Here is a 26002-nt window from a genome sequence, read left to right on the forward strand (position 1 = left end):
GCAATGTCTAGGAACTAGAAGTGACGCACCAGAGCCTATAATAGTTTAGCTTTAGGTTCAGTTCTGTAATGCTATTACAGTGAGGGCAACATTTATTTCCTATTCCTGATGAGCTTTAGCTAGAGTGTGTTAAGACTTCTCAGCTGTTATGGTCGGGTGGTCCAATAAGATACCTAAAGAGTCCCAGCAGGCATCTAGTAGTTTAAAGAGAAGTTAAGGGTCCCGGTGAAGCCAATGTTAGGATCCATCATCCTGTTTTTAACATACTGAAGCCTGGAATATCTTCCTCCTTTTGGACCATCCATATCTCCTCCACCACCAGGGCTAGTTTCTGCCCACAAGGCAGCTTTCTTTCCTATGTCATATACTTTCTTGTCATAACTTCCTAATCACCCTTCTTCTTACTTTTCAAAGGCCTGAAACATTTTGGCATTTTTCACACCACTCATTGGACATTTCAATAAATGATGGGCAAAATAGCTACTTTGAAAACAAATACAAACAGCATTAAATAATGCTGCTGGTTGCTCACAGCCGCTGTCTGCTGTAACAAGATGGCTGGAGAACTTACTCAAGTGTGGTCTTGGATTTCTCTGCAACACCATCTCCTCTGAATATTTTAGTACTTGTTCTAAGTTACTTTTTTCTTGTCAGTGCTTGTATTTTATTTCATTGTCTTTGGATCTCTCTCTTCAATGATTTGTTGCTTCATTGTATGAGCTCCTACTATTTAGTTCCCTCTTCTTCCCAGTGGCGTAGTGTGGGGGGTGCAGGGGGCCCCGGCCGCACTGGGCGCAACATCTGGGGGTTAGGGTTAGGGGGCGCAAATCCACGGGTTAGGGGGCGCAAATCCACGGGGCACAAATTACTTGCCTTGCCCCGGGTGCTGACAACCCATGCTATGCCACTGCTTTTTCCCTTTACTTTCTTGGGCTTATTGGCAACTGCAGCCTACTTCCTCACTCACATCTTTGTTTGCTTACCTACATCTTCCATGGATCATACAATTAAACTCCTGAACTGAAAAATGTGTATGGAGTTATTGATTCAGATAAAATGGCTGTCAACTGGGTGTTTCTGGTGTTTCCCATTTGGGGACAGGGGTCTTAGGTCCTTTAAAATTTGTTTCAGTTAAAATACAAAAGGCTCAATGTATGTATGTGGGTAAAAAGCAGTGCCCTAATTTATAAAATAGGAGCTTTTGCTCAAGTGTACATGGTCAGTAAGTGACTCTGGAACTTAATCACCTGTTCTGAGAAACTATTTTACCTCTGTATTTATTGGGAGAGAAAAGCACTCTGTTAATGTTTAGAGATACTATTTTCTACTGCACCTCCTTTTAGGACTGAGCTTGACAATTCTCAGATCAGAATGCATTTCCGGTAGCTTTGCTGCAATATGTATCTTAAGTCTATGTACTCACGTTTTTCTTCAAACAATGTTTTAGACTTCAGGTAGACTTCTGAAGGGTCTAGCTTTGGGGACGCTGACCTTAGAACACTGGGTGGAAAAGGCATGGGTTGTGGGGCTGATTCACTGATGGTCTCTTGGCTTCCTGAATTTTCTTGCTTATCTAGTTTCTGCAGAGGGTGGGGAGAGAGAAACCAGAAATATACACTTGTACAAAGTTGCAAGAATATACCAACTCGCTTAAACAAGTGGGAGAAGCCGTAATGAGCACCATAACAACTCAGCTCATAACAAGTATGCTTCAATTAATGCTTTCTAAAAGGATTATTACTGCTTGTGGTATTTGAAAGTGTTTTCTAATGAAATGTTAATCTAGAACTGCAAGTTATTGAGTTTATGGCAGGGGTCAGCAAGGCTTATCTTGCCTGCGCCGGATCGGTCCTGCAGAGATCCCTCCATGGGCCGGATCGCGTGCGCGCCCACGATTTTCGGCGTCGGTGCATGTGCGGACACGATTTTTGACGCTACAGAAGTGAGTCCCCGCACTGCAGTGCACCAGTTTAGCGCAGCGGGAGAGCAGGCGGCTCGGTTTGGGGGCAGCTCGTGGGCCAGTCAAACAACCTCCGTGGGCTGCTTCCAGCCCATGGGCCTTAGGTTGCTGACCCCTGGTATATGGTCTTGATCTGAAACTTGCAAGTTGTTTAGTTTATGGCCTTGATTTGAAACTTTAAATATGAGTACAGTGGTACCTCAGGTTACATACACTTCAGGTTACAGACTCCGCTAACCCAGAAATAGTACCTCGGGTTAAGAACTTTGCTTCAGGGTGAGAACAGAAATTGTGCTCCAGCGGCGTGGCAGCAGAAGGAGGCCCCATTAGCTAAAGTGGAGCTTCATGTTAAGAACAGTTTCAGGTTAATAATGGACCCCCGGAACGAATTAAGTACTTAACCTGAGGTACCACTGTAGTTAACTCATGAGGTGAAAGCAGTAAAAACAGTGGAATAAAGAATGATAACTTCAGAGAACATCACGTGGCCTTAAGATTCCACTTACCAATGTACCTAAAAAATTCATCACATCAAATCTACTTCTGCTTTACTCTCTTTAGATAAAACCTCTGCTGCAAGCTCAGAAAGTATGTGCCACTGAAGCTCACTGGATGGCATTGAGCCAGTCCCTTTTTCTCAGCCTAACCTACCACACAGAGTTGTGAGAATGAAATGGCAAGTGGGGAAACCATGGGCAAAATACCAAAATAATGGGTTGCATCCCACAAAGTTGTCCCTTTTGTGAAAGGACTTCATTTGCACAATATGACTTCCCTTCCATTTCCTCTCCTCATGTGCCCCCAGCTTTGAATCTGCTCCAGAGGGTTGGAGGAAAACCCAGAAGGATTATGGATAGCCTGTCAAAGATTACCCCGTCCTTATCCTGTAATGTTTTGTCATGCCCTCCCCACAATAGGGGCATTTGATGCAGCATAGTTGTGAGTTAGGAAGTTCCCAAATCTCCAAATTGGCCTTAGGCAAGCTGGTATTTTCTCTGCCTCAGCCCACCAACTATAATACAAGGGAAATAATAGTACTGAGCTACTTTATAAAGCTGTTGCAAGAATTACTGAAATAACAGGTGTTAAACTGTTGCAATATTTTAAAGCATTATATTAAATGAAATCTGTTACAATACTGATAGCTTCTATAAGGGAAAAATATGGATTGGTTACAGTGGGTTGTAATGTTGACATTTGCATTTAACTAATCTACATGCAATCTATGCCAGTTTGTTTCTCTATACAGTATACTTGTGTGAATAGCTGCTACAGTTGCAGGTGTTCCCCCTGAATAACAAGGGGAAATCATTCACAAGGAATTAAACAGCTGAAAGTAAAAGCCCTCTAAAATTCCTCCTCACTCTGTGCAGAAGAGACCGCAAAAATGGCTGCTCCAGATCAAATGTACGTTTTCAGTGTTTCATAAAACTAGTTGATTTTAAGATGTTTGTTCTAGATTGAGACAAAGCCTGAAACGTGTCTGCAAATGAGCGCATATTCATCTGCAGAAGCATTTGAATAGATTCATGGCTGCCAAGAGAAAATCCCTGAAGGATTTTACAGTTGGAAACTTTCCACATGTTTATAAGCATAAGAATTTGCCCTTTTAAAACCAATTAGCTGACAAAGTAGATGTCACTAAGCATTCAGTTTATGTTTAGTGAACTTAAAACTGTCTGTGCATTTTAATGCATTCCTCCAAAGATTTCAAAAAGTGACCTTAGTACAACAGCTAGTGTGTTCCTGTTCTTCAGAGCTTTACTCAAATAAAATTAGTGATTCTTCTAATCATTTACTGTACATGATTTCCTAGTTTTAAAAATAGTTGCCGAACAGTATTCTTGCGCTAATAGAAAATGAACCAAATGCATTCACATAAGAGGACAAAAACATAATTTTGTTCAGCATAACTCTGAAATTACTGTAGTTTTCTCCCTATAGGACGCACTTTTTCCCCTCCAAAAATGAAGGGGAAATCTGTGTGCGTCCTATGGGGCGAATGCAGGCTTTCGCTGGAGCTTGGAGAGCGAGAGGGGTTGGTGCGCACCGACCCCTCTCCAGGCTTCAGCAAGCTATCAGCAAGCCGAGGGAGCCCCGCAGGAGGTCCTGCAGGGCTCCCTCAGCTGTGGATAGCAGCCTGCTGCCCGGCGCCCTGAAGCAGAGCGCCTCACCGCCAGGCAGATATCTGCATCCGAGGGAGCCCTGCGGGAGGTCCTGCAGGGCTCCCTCGGCTGCGGATAGCAGCCTGCTGACCGGCACGCACATGGCCTTGAAGCAGAGTGCCCCGCGTGCCGGGCAGACATCCGCAGCCTGGAGAGCCCTGCAGGAGTTCTCCCTAGTGCCAGCCCCACAAGCTCGGGGGACAGCGGGGAGGCGGAGCGCCACCATACCGCTGTTCCCCGACCTGGTTTGGTTTCCCTGACCTGGTTTTGGAGGGGAAATAAAGGAATTTTCTCCCCCTTTATTTCCCCCCCTAAAAAAAACTAGGTGCGTCCTATGTGACGAAAAATACAGTACTTTTTTGAGTATGAGAGAAAAGGCCCTATCAAGTACCATTCATGAAAGTAATCTTTCAATGCTTCTTACTCTAATTTCTAATTTAAGAAAAAAGTACATTTAATCAACCTGAAAGATATTGATTTTTGTGAAACTCAATCATACCCTGGATGAGTATTTTGCCAGGAGTGGTAACAATAAAAAATGGAGTCATGACAATTATGAAAGAACCCAGTCTCCCTACTTAAACTATACTTGAGAGCAACACTTTTTCATGTCTCATTCAGCACTTTCATTTAAAAAAGCAAAGAAAAATATGTGCTTGTGCATGCATGCATATCCTACTGAAAACCATAAACTGAAGACGAAGGCAAAGCAAATATGAAGTATGTGTTTCAACATCACATCTTATCAGTTTGCACACAAATGAGATTCAGAGACAGGTAAAAAAACAATGAAGATTAATATACATGGTACACTGAAAGATAAAAGAAGTGCTCATAACTCTCTTTTTTTATTAATCTTGGAGGGTAATCAAGCTGGATAATGCTTGCATGAGTTATTAGACCACACTCTTCTACTAGGATGCTGACATATATTTTATATGTGTTAGGGCTGGGCGATGTTAGGTTTTCAACACGGTGATGAAATATTGTGGTTTGGCAATAAACCGTGATGTTGAAAGAAGTTGTATTGGCCCCAAATGGCGAGGGGTGAAACTGTCTCAGCTGTCACTGCAGTCTGTTTTTCCCTCAGTGCACTGGAGGCAGAGGGACTTAGGAATGGTGGTGGTTTCACCAGCAATATATTGCTGAGTGGAGCTGCCATTGCGCTCTGCCCTTCATACCTGGGCAATATATCGATATGCAAGGCCTAATATGTGTACCCAGAATTTTTAAAGTAATTTTACTTTAAACAGTGCACCACTGTGCACTGTAAAGAGTTCAAGAAGGGTTCGTAAACTCTTTTTCACTTGGCTCAGCACTAATACTCACAAAAATTGTTTTAGCGGTACAACTGTTTTAAACTTTGTCCTTAAGTGGCATAGCTAACATGCTCACCAGCCCTTACCTGTGCTAGGCCTTTTCCTATTCCCTATCTTGGAAAGGAAAACAACAAAGTAAAGGTTGAATACAGAAAGGCAGCTCGTTGATTCTATTCAATCTACACAGCCTTTCCTTTGCTATTATCTACTCCAATGAACAGCAGAGTTTGGGAGCTATTAATGCAGTTGAGGCAACAAGCAAAATTCATTCCCCTCTCAAATTAATACCAGAAAGAAAGCCGATGGAGGGGATTTTTACTACACTCAGAAATTTAGGAATAAATTGTCCTTTACAAAAGTTAAGGGAGATATATAAATAATTTCATCCAGATTTAAGAAACACCAGTGGAGGCTAGCAGCTATTGTACAACTTAAATTTTATGTCAGTCTTCCACCACAAATCCTGAGCAGAGAGAGATGTTTTTCGCTGCACACCATTCTTATGTGGAAGTGAGATCAAAACTTATACCTCAAAAGGAACCTGGGGGCAGGGCCGTCTTACCCATTGGCGCTAGAGGTGTGGGACACCCAGGTGCCGGGCAGTCAGGAGCGCCAGGCCGAGAGTCCAGGGCCCGAGAGTTGAGTCCGGGGAAGAACCTGCCCATCAGTTGGAGCACCGCAGCGGGCTCTTCTGCTGCGAGCCTTGTGCAGGTTCTGTGCCAAGAGTTTGGGGGTGACTGAGCCAGCGAGACACTGAGGCAGCCGGCCAGCTCTGCCCTCCTGTGCACCTGGGACTGGACAACTGGGGGGTGGGGGGGTGGACGCTGGGCGGATCTTTGTACCCCGGCACCACATATGCTTAAGACAGCCCTGCCTGGAGGGCTATAAAAGAGCTAATCTGAATTATCATCAACTTACTTTATAAATAAAAAAATTGCAGTCAATTCAAACAACTCTGATCAATACTCACATTATCAATACTCACAACATTGGAACTTTTAGTAGGTGAGGAAGGGCCTAAAATAGAGAATAAATATTAATATAACCCATCACACCACTATATTCTACAGTTTTCTATATCCGGTATACTAATCTGGCGGGTTAGAACTCTGTATTCTAGAGGTCTTGTCCAAGCATTCACAAATCCACTTGTAAGCTTGCCAAGGAGAAAGTGTTCCAGGTTTCTAGTGAGCAGGCCACCTAGAACCTTACACATCCCTACCAAAGAGGTCTTATTTCTACTGCAGTTTTTAAGATGATAAAGAACAGCACAAGTTCCTTCCAAGAACTCGAAGATACATCCTCTGTTTGGTTAATTTTACATTATAGAAAAATCTATTCTATAACTTAATTTGTTCTCCTCACCAAAAAAAAGCCTTCTAAAAGCCTACTACTAAAATCACAATAGTTAATGAATTCTGCAGTAAATTCAGGTGTCGAGCCAGTATTATAATCTGAACCATGACAGTATAGCTCAGATAACAAAGTAGATTCCAAAAACAGGTCAATAGTTGTTGTTGTTGTTTAGTCGTTTAGTCGTGTCCGACTCTTCGTGACCCCATGGACCAGAGAACGCCAGGTCAATAGTACCATGGCTTAATTGCACTTTAGGTAGCAATTAATCCCAACTTCCCGAACATTTGATAATAGAGATAAGAATCAGTGAACCTACAAACAGATGGCATTATAAACAGGTTGTTTTCAGTAAATCAGCATCTTTCAATTTGTTCCAAGAACCATGGAACAAGTTCATCTGCCCCAGACACAGTGATATAAATTAATACATATATTTTCCATTCTCACAGGGGAATTCAAAATCCTTTTATTCCAACATTTATTTTAAATGTTCTGGGTGCCTCATACAATTAAATACAATAAAAATTTGTTTATCTTCTTAGTAATCAACCATTGAGCTGAAGAGGGACAGTGAGCATATCAGCTTTCCAACAGAAAGAAAAGCTTACAGGTATAGTACAGGAAGAAAAAAGAATATTGTGGCACCTTTAATATGAACAAATGTATTAAGTTATAAGCTTTTGTAGACTAGAGTCCACTTTATTTGAAGTATCTAATGACGTGAGCTTTAGTCCATGAATTTCTTAGTCTTTAAGAAGTCATGGGACTCTCAGATGTTTTTGCTGCAATACAGCTAAACCTCTGAAAAACACAATAAATAGAAATTGGAGTGTTCCCTCTGCCTTCACCACCCACCCACCTACCCAAGGGTGGAGGGGACAACGATCTATAGTTAACATTAGTACCTAGGCTAACCATATAACAGATGGCCAAAACTTCTTGCAAAAACGGAATTTTCCTTACCACAGGAAAAGTGAATCCTATCAGTCAGTTTTCACACTGAGGGCAATTCCAAATCTGAACTCCCCCAAAAGTTGTATATAAATATATGCAAGATCATTAGAGGTATTTGTATTATTTAGCCACTTTAACTAAGATCACTTAGAGCTGAAGTGACCTGGCAAGTTGGGCAAACTGATATCACAAATAGTACTATATGACAATGCAGAGCCCACCAGTAAAAGAAAGCTTACACTTATGCTTAACACTTGATTATGTGACCCTCGGCAAGGTGAAGTTAAGAAGCCAAAATAAGCAACCAGAAAGGACAGACAGTAGATCAAGACAAATGAAAGGCAAACCAGGAAACCACAAGTGAAGTTCTTATCTGGCAGTACTCAAGTATTCACCTTTCATGCATTCTATCTACAATATATTTGGGAAAGCTGTTTGTTCACTATACATTTGGACACCTCTTAAGACTGCATAATCAAATTTTGCATGTTGGCTCCTGAGAAGCAGGATTTTGTCTGTGCTTGGACAACTGCACTTCATTTTCAAGGTAGAATGAACCTGTCAAAACCACACTGATTTAAACCATCAACATGTATTAAGACAATGTATGTTGAAAAAAAGATCTTACAGTGTTTCACAATTCTTGGTATCTTTTTTTAAAAAATGAAAAGAGAGAGTATGACATTTTCTAGTTTTATTATCACCCATAAATATAAAAATACACAGTGCAAAAGAGTGATAAACTTACATTTACGCCATTACACAGTGCTTAAAAGTGACAGATATTTCAAAATACATAAAAATGTCATTACCTACCTCCCCTTAGGATAAGCAGTGGCACTTCTGCTCCAACTGGAAACTGCTTCAGTACTTCTACCACCTGAAGGTGAGTTAAGTTCTGCACATTCTGATGATAAATCTCTTTAATTATATCCCCTTTCTGAAGACCATGGCACCACTGGCTATCTAAGATCATCTTCACCTTCTGCCCTACAGGGCTGTCAGCTATTGCAAATCCAAAACCTTTAGGTCCCTTGATCAGAGGAATTGTGACCAGTTCTGCTTGAGAGCATCCTGAAGAAGACACTGAGGCCCTCTGTTCGTTGAGGTCTGTGGAAGGGCCATTCAAGCGTCCATTGAGTAAGATATGCCCTGGCTTTCCATTCTGGTCCAAAACCATTGTTCCGGGTATTAACTCTTGGTTGATCATGCAAGTATCCCCTTTTACTATTTGCTGACCATTTAAGACAGGAGTGGCTGTAACAATATCTACAACAGGGTCCTCATTTTCATCAGGAAGAGGGTATCCACGACACAGAGTCATGTTCACATACTGGTTGACAGGAACCAATTGAAACATCTGGACGACATCAGCATGGGTATGGCCCAAGACACACGTGCCATTTATGTCCACAATGACATCACCTGTTAAAAGCAAACAGGACACTGTTAATACAAATAAACATTATTCCCATACCTTAGCATGAGCAGGAGGTTAGTAACCTCTCTAAGGGAAAAAACTGGAAACTACTCAAAATACTAGCGAAGAAAGATAGCATTATTTCCTTTTGCTCATTTGCAGCACAAGGCAGGATTTCTCTTGCATGTAATCTGTGTTTTGGCTCTGATAAGATCACACAGTTCTAAATATATAAAGCTTAATCTGCAGCAGACTCTTGCAATTTCAAAAGGGAATCAGTGAGTTTCAAAATGGAAGCAGTGTACATGTAACAGTAAGCATATATTTTAGTTTACTTCATACATTCTAACACATTTCAAAAGAAATAGACTACTCTTCTAGCTTCCATGTATAGTCACTGAAAAAAGTCATACAAGTTTTTTTCCATATTAAACTTATTTCATAAATAATTTTGCCTTTTAAGAACACAAAAGCAAGTATGGAGAACATGCATCTTTCAACTCTACACAAGAAAAATCAGTAGAATCTGATAAATGCTATCATACCATATGCCCAGTCTGATGATGGACAACTTCACAAACAGCCCTCCTTGTAAGCAAGCCAGTAAACCAAATGAATTCCTACTAGCTTTTTTATCTATGATTTATTGCAATGGAATTTCACACGATTCAGATCTAACAATCTAAGACATCTGCCCAGTAATTAGATGTGTGTGGAAGTAAGGAAAAAAGATTATAGAGACTAGAAATGAGGGTCACAACCTTCTAAACAAAATATGAAAGCAACAGCATGAAAAGGCAGAACCTGTCTGAGAAAAAAGACAAAAGGTGCGAATGTTCAATGTGGAGAGTGACTCAAAGAGAACATTCCATAAACTGCTGTTTTTGTGGTGGTCAGAAGAGAACTCTAGGAAGGTAGTCACTCTGCTCTGAGCAAAAACAGAGAAAACCAAGCTCTCAAACAGAGAGATAAAAGTCTGGATCACAGATGTGAAGGTCAAGGGGGGCAGGAATGGGGTGGGGTTTCCTCATTTTTCTCCAAAGCTTTTTAAAGTTTATTTCCAAACAAATGAAAAAAAATGCATTATGGAATGTTTTCTTTTACAATGAAATACATGTTTAAGGCAAGGTGTTCATATGTTTACTCTCCCCAAATGATTTCTAAAAACTATGTAGCAGGAGGACCTTTATGTAAGACTTATCAGAACATTACACAGAGGACAAGCAAGTCATAAATTGTACAAATGAAGAGTACAACTCTCAATAGATTTCTACCTCGAGAGGGCACTGCCGTTGCCACAAGAGAAGAAAGCCTTTTGGGTTGGTGGGCACATATGAAATTTTGAGAAAACGCTGAGGGTACAGTCACAAATGACTGCCACCAAGGGTGTGGCCTAACACAAAATGGCCGCTGCTTGCGAAAGAATCAAATAATTGTAGAGTTGGAAGGGAGTGTGAGGGCCATTTAGTCCAACCCCCTGGAAGGCAGGAATCTTTTGTCCAATGTGGGGCTCAAACCCATGACCCTGAGATTAAAAATCTCATGCTCTACCAACTAAGCTATTATATCCCTCTAAGTTCTACTTAGAGTAGACACATTGAAATTAATGGACCTACGTTAGTAGTGTCCATAATTTCAAGGGGTCTACTCCAAGTAGGACTAACACTAGATACAACCTAATACAACCTGCAAGAAAAGACACAGGAACATAAAATTGTTCAAATGTGAACAAATGGATTGTTCAAATATGAACAAATGGATTAAAAGTTTGAAAAATCTTTCTGCTTTTCCAGACACTATTAAGTCTTGGTACTTATGCCGTCTAATCCTGGTATGCTGCTGTAAGTTAGACAGCAAATTAGAACATAACTGAATCCAGTAAACATATTCAATAGCTACAGCCAGCCATACCATGCATAGTCAAGAAAACAAAAACAAATGACCCCTTAATGATAGCTGGCAAGTATTTTTTTTAAAAAAATCTTTATGGAATAGAAAAGAATACAATACACCTAAAATACATAAAAGTCAACTCACCAGAATAGCAGCTGAACAATACTGGCCAATAATAAGTGTGATATTAGAGGCAGAATGTCATATATATGCTTCTCAAAATTAGGGGTGTATGAGGAGATTATAACAAAATTAATGTTTTTGCCTTTGCACTGTGTTCTCTCCTCCCCAAACAACTTGGGAACAATCCCTCCTGGCAGGAGGAAAAGGTGATGAGGATCAAAATGCCTCTGAAATGCCCCTCCCTATGAAACAAAACAACTTGGGAACAATCAAGAAAAAGGAGATAATAATGATGATAGTAGTAGTGGTGTCATAATGATGATAATGATGACAATGATAACGCCTCTGCCCTGCCCTGCCCAGCTGCCCTTTGGGAACAAGCCGGGAAAAGGCGATGGTATTGATAATAATGATGCCACACCACACCCAAGAACTTTGGAACAACCAGGAAAAAGGTGATAATGATGATGGCGCTAATAATGGTCATTATGCTCTACACTGGACTTCCGCCCTCCACAAACCACTTTGGAACAAACAAGCAAGGTGGAGAGCTTAAAAGTTTTTTTTATGTGCCAGGTAACTCCAAGTGAGCCTGGCGCAAAAAGAGCTTTTAAGCTCTCCACCTGGCTTGGATTTATCTTGCACAATACCAACCAGCCTGCTTTCAACAATGTATGGTTGAAATCATGCAAGTTAAATGAGTGTTAGATGCAACCGTACACAATATGTAGCTGTACTTACAAAATTATGACTATTCAATGAATGAACTGGTTCTAAAGATTCTGAACCTGTGTCTACCGGTCAATTATATAGAGAAGCATTTATACATTTTTTAAAAAAGTGATTCTTATGTAATTGTGAAACAAATAAATGATCTGGAACACTGGATGTACTGCGTAACAGAATGCACCAATCTTCAACTACTTATTTTGTGGCTCTCTATATTCATTTGAAACATGTATTAAACATCTGCAAAATGGCCAAAGACACAAAAAACCGATTAACAAAATCTTGCACAAGAACTCTTACACCACCAGAATAGCATGCAATAAGCCTGATGTTATGTCATGCATGGCTAAGAATGTAGCAACTAAATTTAGAAAATCCTGAAGGAATCTACAGCAGCTGCAATCTACCCTGGTCTTAAACTGGAGTCCGAAGAGCCAAAAGAATAAAAGACTGAAAAGCACAAACGTTAATCTTTTTAAATCTACTTTAGTCTTCTGAACAGAAAAGAGTAACGGCAGCAAACATAGCTAGATAAGGAGATGCAATACAGAAGACAGGTGCTTCCTTTAAACACTTTGTTACTTCATTTTCACTGTTAATGAAACTTTTGAAACACACAGCAGCAAACTTCAACAGTACCATCACTGAATTGTTTTCACCATCTGTTTTCATAATCTTTGTATCACCATTTGTCCAAACTGCAAAATAAATATGGAGGGGGGGGACGACGACCCTTAATTCACCTGGTGCAATTTTGCCATCCTGTGCAGCTGGTCCATCTTTCAGTACATTCTTCACCTGCAGAAACTCATCTGGTCTGTCTCCACCAATGATTGTGAAGCCGAAGCCCATATTGCTTTTCTTCAATGATGTCCGTATGAGTGCTCCTATCAACTGGGATGGGTCTCGGGTGAAGAGAGACTTCACTGGTTCTGCAGCCAAGCAAAAGGGTTTCCCATATAGTCATTCAATAATTGGGGCCGCAGCTAAAGCTAACTAATATAGCAGTAATACACAATCTAACAAGAAAAATGACTGCAAGAATAGTCAAATAAAAGCAACAAAGGAGATGCAGGGGAAAATATAGCATTTGGAATAAGATTAGAAATAAATCTCCATAGCAGAAATCAAATGTGAAGTCATAACCAATGAAATAGCAGCTCCAGTTCCAGCCCGGGGGGTAGTGGGGTAGCCAAGCTAAGTATGGATTTGCCTTTATCTGGTTAAAAGGATAATGCTAAGAAAGAAAAGAACCTTTTGAGTTTCATGTTAACACAAAAGACAACTGGAGATTATGACTGTTCCAGTTATCCTATGTTTGATGCCAGCAGTATGGCTGGGCCATAACTGTTTATCAAATGCTGTGATTAGAACTGAAGGCAGGAACCAGAAGACCTGAAGCCACACACTTGCTGCGCCATCTTCATCCTGTGTCCAGATAGCCAAATCACTGTCTGTCCATCCACACTATGGAGTAGCCAAGCTGATTACAACAAATGCCTTTAGGATGCCTTAAGCTCATTATGCAGCTATAAGGCCACCAATTTGTTTCAACTGCAGAGATTGTTATAAATATACAGCACAGCAATACTGTCTTATGGAGTACTAATGCACACCTATGACAATGTGTGTATAAAACATAAAGCCTTCAAATGGAAGCAGTGCCATTTGCATATTTTCAAATTGTCACGTTGTGTATTGAAAATGTAATTATTATTTCAATCTTTAAACATTTTACACATACGTCATGTCTGTAGGAAACTCAATGTAGCACAAAGCTTCTAAATACAAATGAGGACCTCCAGATGATGCTGGACTCCAACTCCCAACAGCCCCAACTGAGGGGTGTTTAGTATGAGGGATCTTTGAATGGGAATCCAAAGCAAGCCTCAGCTTCACTTTCAAGCAGCAGTAATAGCAGCAGATGGCACATCCTGCATTCACCAACAAAAGCTTGGTGGCCAGCCTACTAATGGCCCTTAGGTATATAGTATCGCACATAAAGTGCACTATAAGGTGGAAAAATATTTATGCTAATAGTTTCTGAAAGATAGATAAATAAGCTACAAAAATAAACACAAACCACTCATTGGTGAGATTAATAAAGTAGTACTTAATGGTTTGAAAATATTTTCTAAAATATCTGTTAAAATTATCTGACAATTCTTTCCCTGTGTGATAATGAAAGCTAACACGACTGTGTTCAACATGTAAAGCTGCCATTGAAACCAATACCTGGATTTGAAGGGCCTCCATCCATCTGCCCTAGCTGTTTTTTCCGTTTGGCTTCCAAAACTGGATTTTCAAACTGGGTTTTCTGGTTAATATGACTGAAAAAATATACAAGACATCAGTGAAAATTTAATTGTGAAATATTTTTCATAAAATACTACGTGTGGACCATACTGATGGATGAGAAACTTAGGGCTAAACTAAAAAACTCAAGGCTAAACTGACAGAGATAAATTCACTATTTTATTGTTTTTGTTTATTCCGTATATCAAAAGGCAAAAGAGAGAATCAAGACCCCATTGAACACATGGTCATTTATAGAAGGACTCAGACATTAACTCATACATGGCTTGTCTTTATTGTTTGCTATCTTAAAAGCTGTGATATAGGAAGCTGTGAAATTGTTCAGTTATATTTTCTTTTCTCTATTAGTTATTGTAATGATAAAATGTAAATAAAATGAATAAACCAATACTGACTTCAAGTTTAATATCTGCTTCTTCAGGTTTTTAAAGAAATGTAAGTTTTGACTAGGAAGCTGCCTGAATCTCATTATGATACTTTGGAAGCTTTAATAATGTAATTCAAGAGAAAACAGCTAGTGGTTTGCAAAATTCCAAGTTTACGTCTTAGCAGTATCTGAATGCACAGTAAAATTATAACAGTACGATAGCATCTAACACAGGGGTTTTGTTCCAAGGGTTCGACATATACATGAAAACCACATATACCCAAACATTTGGAGTCACGCCATGGCTCATGGGTGAGGAGGAGACAGAAGGAATTGCCAGTATTCCCAGAGCTTGCACACCAAGCGGGCCTTGCCCAGCAAGCATGATGGAGAGCTTAAAAGCTGCTTCTGCACCAAGTAACCCAAGCAGATTCTGCTTTGCTTGGGTAGCAAGGCCAACTCAATGTGCCAGCTGTAGGAAGCCGGGGATACTCTTGCAGCAACATGGGTGGCCTCGCAAAAGCATCACACAGCCAGTGCGCTGAGTGGACCTTGGAAGCAGGGTGGAGAGCTTAAAAGCTCTTGCCACACTAGATAACACCAAAGGGACCCAGCATAAAGAGTTTTTAAGAGCTTCACCTTGCTTGGATTTAACTTGCACAATTTCAACCAGCTTACCTTTAATTGAGGGTGGTTGAAATCTTGCAAGTTAAATGTGCACAAGATGCAATCGTACTGTGCTGAAGAACCAATGCAGATAATTATAAGTCTCATTGACAGCAATAATAATCTTTGTCTGGAACAGTTATGGCTAGCTTTTATTGGCTTCTATTCAAGTTACTGCAGATTACAATCAATCTCTACCAGTCTGGGAATCAAGTCACATATTTCTTAAGTAGAGGCATTTTCATGCTACTTTGTACCCGTAGCATACCACGTGCTCATTAAATATATATATATATAATTATTCTGACACATTAAATATATAACATTGGAAGGTATTACATCAGAACACTTCTCTGTAATTAAAGATAATAGAACTCTTGTGACCTTTTCCTATAAGCATTCAGGTTGAGAAATCCTAGTACCTTAAAAAAGAAAGAAAAAAGAACTATTGACTGCAGATGAACTATTCCAGTCATATATTTAGGAGTGTAGATCACATGCTTTCATTTGTAAAACAAATGTTATAGAAATTTAATCACAGCTTCCTCAAAAGGTGCCAAATAAATGGATAACCAGACAATGCGTTCTAGTTCTCATTTATTGCTCCCATTCATATCTCATCCTTCCTCCAAAGACCACATGGTGACATACACATAGCAGTTCCATTTGTCCATACAGCTGTGTGAGGTAGGTTAAGAGAGAATGAACTGACAAAGTGAGCCTTATGGCTGAATGTGTTCTGGAATTCATTGCCAGATGAAGAACTCAAACTCAGGATTACGTTCTGCCAAATTCTTAAATGCATACCGTGGTATATTTGAGAAGTACATAGTCAGGCAAGAATTAAAGGTACAGCAGGTGAACTGCATGGCTAAGCTGAAACATTGATCCAACAAGCTACACACACCCTGCCTCTTCTTTTTGAAGATAAGGTGAGCACAAGACTTAGCATGGCAAATAACAGTTGTCTGTGCTCTAGGCAAGCAAATGGGCACATCTGCTAGTGGGTTGGTCCTGTGGGGTTTGTTTCAATGTACTTGGTGCCAGTTCAGTATCCAACTTACTCTCCTGGAGGAGGCTCCTTACTGATAGGAGGAACCAGCAGCTGCATAGACCCTATAGGAGGTGCCTGACTGATATCACAGGGGTGAGACACTTCTCTGACAACCTGCTTGAACCTTCACCAGAATCAAACTCCTGACTCTATTGATCACTGGCCCCCTCCACCAGCTCTGACATTCTCAATTTCTCGTCCTTTGGGTCATCTAGTTCCAATTCCCTGATTCCCTCACCTTTACAGGATCCGCCCATCACCTCTGTGATATCTCCAGAGGGCTCATGACAGAGTGAGGACATGAAATGCAAGCCAACACTCTATCTACTCCACCTTAACTTCTCTAAATCCTACAATAAAAGTTAAATCTATGTCTATGTCATTGGCAGATATTGTTCATAACAGACAACTGCTGGTGTGTTACTTCTGATAGCTAGCATCAAAATAAGACACAAAATAATCTGGTCTAAAGATAGTAATTCATAACTTAAAGCTTGCTATGCTTAAAAAGGCATCAGAGTATAATCAGAGCTTTCAAAACATCCTGGGAGAGCCTATTAAAAGATCAACCTCTCCAATGTATATCTCATTTGCTGCTTACAGCCCTTGAATTCCTATGCAACATATGAGTATATCCTAAATCAGAGGAAGTCGTTTGTTCTTGGGCCATGTGTGGCCAAGATCCACAATCTGACATACACATGTCACCAAGCTTACATCTATGAAAACCCTGTATAAACAGAACTCCCTCAACTGGAAGTTGAGATTTTCAGGATTCTTCCCAGAGCAATATATTTCATGCCAGATACTTGTTGAACACAACTACAGCCAAGCAAAATCACACATCTTTAAAAGGTTTTCCTGCACTTATATAGCATATCTAATAGGATTGACAGTGACCAACCTTGCTTGATTTGCATCGGTTTATTATTTCTGAATGACATTAAGAATCAAGATCAGAGTTAAACCTTATGGCAAATCTATAGATTTGTCCACTAACATTTTGGAATACCCCTTAGGATAATGTTTAACAAAAAGGGTCCATTGAATGGATCCAACAAAACATGCCAGAACTGCCTCATTATTACCTGCATTCTACATTACTACATATTTGAGGAGACAGAGCACTCTGTTATGCCAATGACAGGACGAGATCAGGGAAGGGCCATAGGTTACCGGTAGAGCATCTGCCTTGCATGCAGAAGGTCCCAGGTTAAATCTCTAGCATCCCCAGGTACGGCTGGTGAATCTCCTGGCTGAAATCCTAAGAGCCACTGCCAGGCAGTGTAGACAATACTGAGCTAGATGGACAATGGTTTGATTTAGCACAAGGCAGCTTTCTATGTGTATGTGCTTATATTAATAATACTAGTAGCAATTTCATTTTTGAATCACTCATACACACACTCTTATCTCTCTGTCATGGACAAGGCCTTGTGATATTCTCTGAAGTACAGTGCAATAATTAGTGCAATGATTCAATCTACCAAACACTAATCTTCCTCCAAAAATTGGTCTCTGCTCAAACTTTAGAACCTTCCAGACTCACATCTGCACTTCTAAACACAGGAATTTATGGACATATTACGGAAAACACGTTTCTTTTTCCTGTATGAAATAAAGTAGCCTCTAATTATCCTGAATGCTGTTATAGAGGAGCACTTTTATAAGGAAGTCAAACTAGAGCTTGAGGAGGAAATATTAACTGTAATAAGACTAAAATGCCAGCATTTCTACATAAAACTCACAATCAATTTTCCAGAACAGATTACTTTAAAACCGGGCATTAAGTGCTGAGGAAGAGTGACCTGGGTAGTCCTAATACGTCATCTAGCTTTGATTTTTGTTTGTTACTTACAGTGCAGTGGAGATATTGAATCAAGGACACAATAAAAGCATCTCACGATCTGTGCTAAAATAAGCCATGCTTTATCCAGGGTGCTTGTTGTATAACCATCGCAAGATAGTAAGGTGTAGTATTTTGTATTTAAATAGAAACATGCAGAACTATAAGGATAGTTATAAGAGATATTTAAGCTATTTTGAGAAAGATCATGTTTCAGAGAATCAAAATGTGCTTTGGAGAGTTTCAGATGTACTGAAGCAACCCTGTTATTCTTGCCTGATTTTTCAGTGGCTTTCAATGCCAAAATCTAGGGTATTCTCCTTAACTGACTTTGCTTTTCCAATATTGCTATATTTTTGTAGACCATTTAGAGATATTTAAATAACAAGCAGTTTAGAAATGCCTTTAAATAAACTAAACCAAATAAACAATTTAGCCCCCACACTGGAAGTTTCCCATCTCTGTCCTATGCAGTACTATTGACAAAGTAGGGTATTTGTTAGAAAAACAAAACAAAACAGGCACTCAGTTGTGGGCAGAAAGCTAAGAACACACTACTGCTTCACTTGCTGTAAGAATGTATGTGTCTATCCATCTATGGAACACGAATGCATACTATGTATGTGCAGATGTTACTCGATTCTTCTGGATACATTAACTACCGTATTTTTCGCTCTATAGGACGCACTTTTTCCCCTCCAAAAATGAAGGGGAAATGTGTGTGCGTCCTATGGGCAAATCTGTATCCAGGGCAGCTGTTTACCAGCTCCATCTGGTACGTAGGCTGAGACCCTATCTGCCTGCAGACTGTCTCGCCAGAGTGGTACATGCTCTGGTTATCTCCCGCTTGGACTACTGCAATGCGCTCTACATGGGGCTACCTTTGAAGGTGACCCGGAAACTACAACTAATCCAGAATGCGGCAGCTAGACTGGTGACTGGGGGCGGCCGCCAAGACCATATAACACCGGTCTTGAAAGACCTACATTGGCTCCCAGTACGTTTCTGAGCACAATTCAAAGTGTTGGTGCTGACCTTTAAAGCCCTAAATGGCCTCGGTCCAGTATATCTGAAGGAGCGTCTCCTCCCCCATCGTTCTGCCTGGACACTGAGGTCCAGCTCCGAGGGCCTTCTGGCGGTTCCCTCACTGCGAGAGGCCAAGTTACAGGGAACGAGGCAGAGGGCCTTCTCGGTAGTGGCGCCCGCCCTGTGGAACGCCCTCCCATCAGATGTCAAAGCGATAAACATCTACCTGACATTCAGAAGACATCTGAAGGCAGCCCTGTTCAGGGAAGTTTTTAATATGTGACATTTTAGTGTATCTTTCATCTTTGTTGGAAGCCGCCCAGAGTGGCTGGGGAAACCCAGCCAGATGGGCGGGGTACAAATAATAAATTATTATTATTATTATTATTATTATTATTATTATTATTATTATTATTATTATTATTACTATGGAGCAAATGCAGGCTCCTTGGCCTGTCCTGGAAGCCGGAGGAGGAACAGAAGGGTCTCCTGTTCCTCCTCCCGCTTCGCAGCAACGCGCCTGTCCAGCGAAGCGGGAAGGAGGGGCGCTCCTGTGAAGGAGGGGTGCTGCGCAGAGAGAGAGAAGGCTGCCCTGAAGAGGCTTGGTGCGGTTACCCCAGAAGCCAGAACAGCCACACGGTATCCCAGAAGCCAGATCCCTCTTGCTGTTCTGGCTTCTGGGGTTTAGAATAATTTTTTCTTGTTTTCCGCCTCCCAAAACTAGGTGCACCCTATGGTCCGGTGTGCCCTATGGTGCGAAAAATACGGTAAATATTGGCCTCCTAATCATGGTTTTTAAGCACAATAAAACTTAGGGAAGTTTTTAATGTTTGAAGTTTTATTCTGTTTTTAATGTTATGCTGAAAGCCACCCAGGGGGCTGGGGAAACCCAGCCAGAAGAGTGGGGTAAAAATGATGATAACAACAACAACAACAACAACAACAACAACAACAACAACAACAACAAGTAGAGCTTTGCACTTATTTACATATCATGCTATGTTTCTCTATGAGATTATAAAATCGAGCTATGAAGAAGCGTGAGAAAACTTACTCAACGTAGTATGTTCCATACTGAGGATCTTCTATTTTCTCCCAACCATATGGAAGCTCTGTAATTGGAAAATAACAATGGAGTTTATTAATTATAGATTATATTTACATTTAAATACCAATGGTTTGCTGTGGATTATTTATTTATTTTTGCCTTATCTACTTCAATTCATCCAATGGGATTTCGTACTGCAGATCTATTTCTCATATTTCTTACTTGCAAATACTGAAATTAACTGTGGCTGGGCATGCTGCATTTCCTCACTCATTTCATTGTAGGATTTAAAAAAACTCATTCTAGAACAAAAGCAGTTCTTGTAGTCTCGCTTTAAAATAATTTATCATGACATAAGGCCACCCTCACGTACCTCCTGCCTACACATTTCACTTGTATGCCGTTCTTTTATGCTAGAAAATGTTGCATTTATATGTTAATGGAGGAGGTAAACACAGCTGCTACATTACCACTTTCCTCTGATGTTGCCAAAGGTGTTAACAATCAACTAACCAGTTCTACCTTTGCCTTCGGGACTAAGCTTGGGTTAAAAAATGCTGAAGCTCCTTTTATTGTGCCTGGATTATTGTTGTTGTTGTTTAGTCGTTTAGTTGTGTCCGACTCTTCGTGACCCCATGGACCAGAGCACGCCAGGCACTCCTGTCTTCCACTACCTCCCGCAGTTTGGTCAAACTCATGCTGGTAGCTTCGACAACACTGTCCAACCATCTCGTCCTCTGTCATCCCCTTCTCCTTGTGCCCTCCATCTTTCCCAACATCAGGGTCTTTTCCAGGGAGTCTTCTCTTCTCATGAGGTGGCCAAAGTATTGGAGTCTCAGCTCAGCTTTGTACGTATCCATAATGCCTGAGACTACACAGAACTGCATCAATGCTCTGAAGCCCAGGTTTTTCACAGCCTTCTCTTATTACAAACTACACTAGCTAGAACCAAGTTGCTAGATAGTTTTAATTTGTGGGTAAGATAACTTTTCTGACAAATTATATTCAAATGTGCAGTTTACTTGTATGGGTATTAAAACCAAAAGTATTTTTGCAATTTCAACCAGAGCTGAACTGAACTTTACTTAAGTAACAGGATTCTGAGTTTCTCACCTCCATCTTCACAGTCTTCAGGAGCTTTGGCTTTTTTACAAAGGCGAGGATCCAGCCAGGTGGTAGTTTTGGTGTTGTGACTGTGGGACGCAAAGGATCTAGTTAAAGATTGTTTACAAAAGTCCCCATCACATACAGATTCTTCCCTATTACGCAGTCTAGCATGGATGTGGGTTAGACAAACATGCAATCACATAGGCAATATCCGTCACAGCAAAGTGCTGAGAGTAAAAGATCCATGGCACACAGTTGCTCCATTTGTGGAACTGGAGCTTGTATGAAGATAGGTTTTGTGGAAAAAAGATTCCTAAGGAATTAATTCCCACTTATACAAATATTCCAAAATAGAAAACTAACTGCAAAACGCAACTGTGTTTTGCAATTGTTTGAAAAATACCACCAATGTTATTTGTGATGAAGAGGCCAAAGAGGGAAAATGATACATTTCAACATGTTTGAATCATGTTCTTTTGTATAGTTGTGAAGTAACAATTCACACAAGGAATGAAATAATAATCAGCCACAAATGGTTTCAGGTTTATGTTTCATGGTCACAGTTCATGCTGTTATTGCTACAAAACAGCAGGCATCTTTTGCGTGAAGGTTAACCTAGGTTACGGTTGTCAAAAAATGCTGGTAACTTAGCATTCAATGCATGATGAATCTAGTGGTTCCATGAAACTGCGTGGGTGTATGTGTAAGTTCAGCAGAGAACAAACAGACCTACTGAAACAAAAATACACATGTCCCTCCTGGCTCTCTTGGAAATAGACATAAAAACATACCCTATTCATCTTGCTTTTAAGAACTTATACCTATGTGAAGATACATAATCTCTTGTGTCATTTAAGATATGGAATGGTGCAATTTTATACCATAAAGGCCAGAAAAGATGGAGATCTATTTTTCAAAATGCAGCACTGTGTTCTCAAAATATTTAGATAACTGAAGGCTGTATGCAAGATCTGGGGTGACCTTACTATCTCTAAATTGGCAGACAGGCTAATACTTGTACTAAGAAGATACAACTTTAAGAATGGAAGCTTTGAATTATTTTTGTAAGTTTCACTGATTAACTTGTCACATATTTAAATATGGATATTTATGGAAATGCCTCCTATAAAAGGAAGCTTGTCCTCAACAATCTACATAGACCTTCAATTTTGGGAAATGCTTTTTTGAGAGAGAGAGAGAGAGAGAGAGAGAGAGAGAGAGAGAGAGAGAATGTCCTTATAAGAGAAAAATGCAACACAATTGCTCTTTCCTTAAAATTAACCTTTGTATTAGAACATACCAACATTATCTCTTGGGGTATGGGCATAAAAATCCAAGTCTCCCTTAATCTAAACTGGGGGGGGGGGCTGTATTAGATAGAGGTGTCTCTTTGCCCAGTTCTCCCTCTTGTCAGCCACTTAACCCATGGGCAGTCCAATGGAAGGGGCCAGTGGAAAGTCCTAAAATGAGGCTGAGCTCTCTCAGATTCTGCTGGGTCTTGAGTCAGTTTCACTGCCATCATATAATGGCATCAGGCCCAACAGGGGACTAATCACTGTGCCAGTATGCAGTGATCAGCCCCTACTGGGACTAATCATTCCCCCCTACATTTGAGTTTCCATGAGTAGTAGGGTTGTGGATGTGGTAGTAGCTCATCTGCTCTACAAGGCACCATCAGAAGGTGAGGAAGTCAGGATTGTGCCCTAACGTGTAAGGACTGGTAACCCTTTAGCAGGCAAATTAACTGGCAAAAATAATATCCTCTTAAACAAACAAAAAACCTTCAGTCACTTCAATCAAAACTAAATTGAACACAAGCATACCAAACTTGTACTCACTCAATGAAGTAGATCATGCCTGTGTCTGTGTATGCCATCTCCCAGTTCTTGGGTAGAGGCTCTAGGTTTTCTTCCCTTGATAAATAGTTTCTGAAATCCATCGAACTACTTGTCTGACTGTAACTAGGAACAGGCTTCATCCAGTCGGAAGAATCTGAATGTCTTTCTTTGTTTTCTACGGCTGTTTAAAAGGAAACTTGTTAGTTTTGTCATATATTCATGCTGACTTGCACACAAAGGCACCTTCTTGGCTTGGTTATAAAGCAAATGTCAAACATAAAATTCCATCCATATTGTTATCCCATGTAATTTGCTACTGCAAACTTTATATACCTGAAATCTCTATGCTGCAGATATGACCGACTAGATCTATCATTGCATTTCCTTTTACCATATAATATTTTCACTGTTTATTAGAAAATGTGCATGTTCTCTCTCACATGTAACCAAACATGTTACATGATCATAATGAAGGAAATGAAGGAAATGTCAATGACTTCCGTTCTGCAGTTTATTGGCTGGTACATTGAGCAAGGCCTCTGGCCCAAACTTTGGATGCTATATTCAGATGTGTGGAAGTCTGACTTTGCTCTGACTTATGCAGGAGAATATCAAAGGATTTGGTAAATTTACCCTTTAAGACAGTAAAAACTGGATGTCATTCCCTATTTGGAAATTTAACTTTTAAATTTACTTTTAAAGATGAACAGTATTTTCAAGTATCACCTTATTTTACAAATATTTTCTCACAAGTTCCTCATTCTGCATGCCTGCAAAATTGAAGTTCCAAGGATGACTAGGCTAATCAAGATCCAGGCAGCAGATGAGAAACCAAAGCTACATGCAGAGACTTTGCATATCTATTTCTGCCAAGTGCTGTTCCTTTAGAAATTGTTATTCCCTCTCCCAATGTTGTTTGCCAGTGATCTGCAAACAGTTTCACATTATGTACCCGTGTAAACTATAAAGTTTGTATCCGAAGCAGTGCTAACTCTCTTATTCCACTAAAATAAGGATTTTACTTGTGCAATGAAACTCCTCTCCCCATTTCCCTCCACAATCCAAACACTCTACAGCATATTTGGAGAAGGTGCAGGGTGTGCCTGGAGAGCGGGGGGGGGGGGGGAGATTCCATTGTGCAAGTGTAAAATATTGCACTAATGGGATGAGGGGATTGGATACCACTCCAGGTGCCCTAGGATGCATCTCAGAACATGCATGTGGAGCAAATGGAGCAAATTTAGACTCTAAAGCTCTAGCATACCCTGAAACAATGATGCGGCATTAAATACAGAGTTTTAGGATGTCTATGCTTTAATGAATTCAGTAAATCAAGCCCCAAAGCTTTTATAGCTCAGAAGCTACATCACAATGCTACTTAAAGGTCATCTTATGCTCTTTATAATAATCTGATTCATGCAGTCACCTTGAAAATTAAATACTAAAGACGACTAGCAAACAAAGATGCATGTGGAATGATCACTGCAAGTCACTCAGCTATTATTTTCTGGCAGTCCTACAACTTCCAGGAGACCTACAAGGAAAAAATAAAGAGTCTCTCTCCTTGCTGAATCTAAGATCATGAGAAATGATTGGGAAAACCCCTGGGGTGTACCTTAAAGATATGACTGCCTTACAAATAGACATGAGCAACCCACAGAAAGCTTCTGGCTTCACAGCAACTCTGAAGGAAGACACACTGTGACGTGGCAGCTAAAAAAGCCAATGCAATTCTGGGCTGCATCAATAGGAGTATAGCATCTAGATCAAGGGAAGTAATAGTGCCACTGTATTCTGCTCTGGTCAGACCTCACCTGGAGTACTGTGTCCAGTTCTGGGCACCACAGTTCAAGAAGGACACTGACAAACTGGAACGTGTCCAGAGGAGGGCAACCAAAATGGTCAAAGGCCTGGAAACGATGCCTTATGAGGAACGGCTAAGGGAGCTGGGCATGTTTAGCCTGGAGAAGAGGAGGTTAAGGGGTGATATGATAGCCATGTTCAAATATATAAAAGGATGTCACATAGAGGAGGGAGAAAGGTTGTTTTCTGCTGCTCCAGAGAAGCGGACATGGAGCAATGGTTCCAAACTACAAGAAAGAAGATTCCACCTAAACATTAGGAAGAACTTTCTGACAGTAAGAGCTGTTCGACAGTGGAGTTTGCTGCCAAGGAGTGTGGTGGAGTCTCCTTCTTTGGAGGTCTTTAAGCAGAGGCTTGACAACCATATGTCAGGAGTGCTCTGATGGTGTTTCCTGCTTGGCAGGGGGTTGGACTCGATGGCCCTTGTGGTCTCTTCCAACTCTATGATTCTATAATTCTATGATTCTACATTTGAAGTTTTCACTTTTGTTTAACCATAGTCTTTCATTTCATCTGAATGGACAAACTATGATTTACATTAACTATGGATTATTTAAAACCTAAGGCTCACTGCAGCTTGTTCACATCACACTAAATTATGGTTTCCTGCATTGCAAGGGGTTGAACTAGATGACCCTCAGGGTCCCTTCCAACCCTATAATTCCATGATTCTATGAGACATGTGAGACTCGCCGTGTTAGTAGTTTTGTATCTTGAAATTCCAAGAGAATGTCAACACAGTTCTTTTTCTCTCCAAAAACAAACAAACAAAAAGCTTGCAACCAGAAAGTTTCACAAATTACTTTCAGTATATTAAACGAGACTTCATTCAAATGTATTTGTGGTCAAGTTCTTAACTCAAACCCTGCAACCAAGAATAATTGGTTCAATTCAGATATCATGGCCAAACATCTGACTATCAATAACATGCTGTGGGCTCACATACCATGGC

General features: G+C 40.4%; 1 protein-coding gene across 4 annotated transcripts in view; it reads right to left on the reverse strand.

Annotated features, from left to right (window-relative positions):
* MAGI3 (membrane associated guanylate kinase, WW and PDZ domain containing 3) overlaps window positions 1–26002 on the reverse strand; it is a 112790-nt gene that overhangs the window by 34060 nt on the left and 52728 nt on the right. For all 4 annotated transcript variants that reach the window (XM_081916274.1, XM_081916273.1, XM_081916276.1 and 1 more), the window contains exons 5-12: window positions 23188–23368; window positions 21356–21435; window positions 20249–20306; window positions 14155–14249; window positions 12663–12851; window positions 8571–9179; window positions 6415–6461; window positions 1424–1580 (exon numbers count right to left, since the gene is read on the reverse strand). In XM_081916274.1, the coding sequence (XP_081772400.1) occupies window positions 1424–1580; window positions 6415–6461; window positions 8571–9179; window positions 12663–12851; window positions 14155–14249; window positions 20249–20306; window positions 21356–21435; window positions 23188–23368 (1416 nt within the window). The remainder of the gene's footprint in view (window positions 1–1423; window positions 1581–6414; window positions 6462–8570; window positions 9180–12662; window positions 12852–14154; window positions 14250–20248; window positions 20307–21355; window positions 21436–23187; window positions 23369–26002) is intronic.

The sequence above is a fragment of the Podarcis melisellensis genome (assembly GCF_964234715.1).
Source record: "Podarcis melisellensis genome assembly, chromosome: 6".
NCBI lineage: Eukaryota > Metazoa > Chordata > Lepidosauria > Squamata > Lacertidae > Podarcis > Podarcis melisellensis.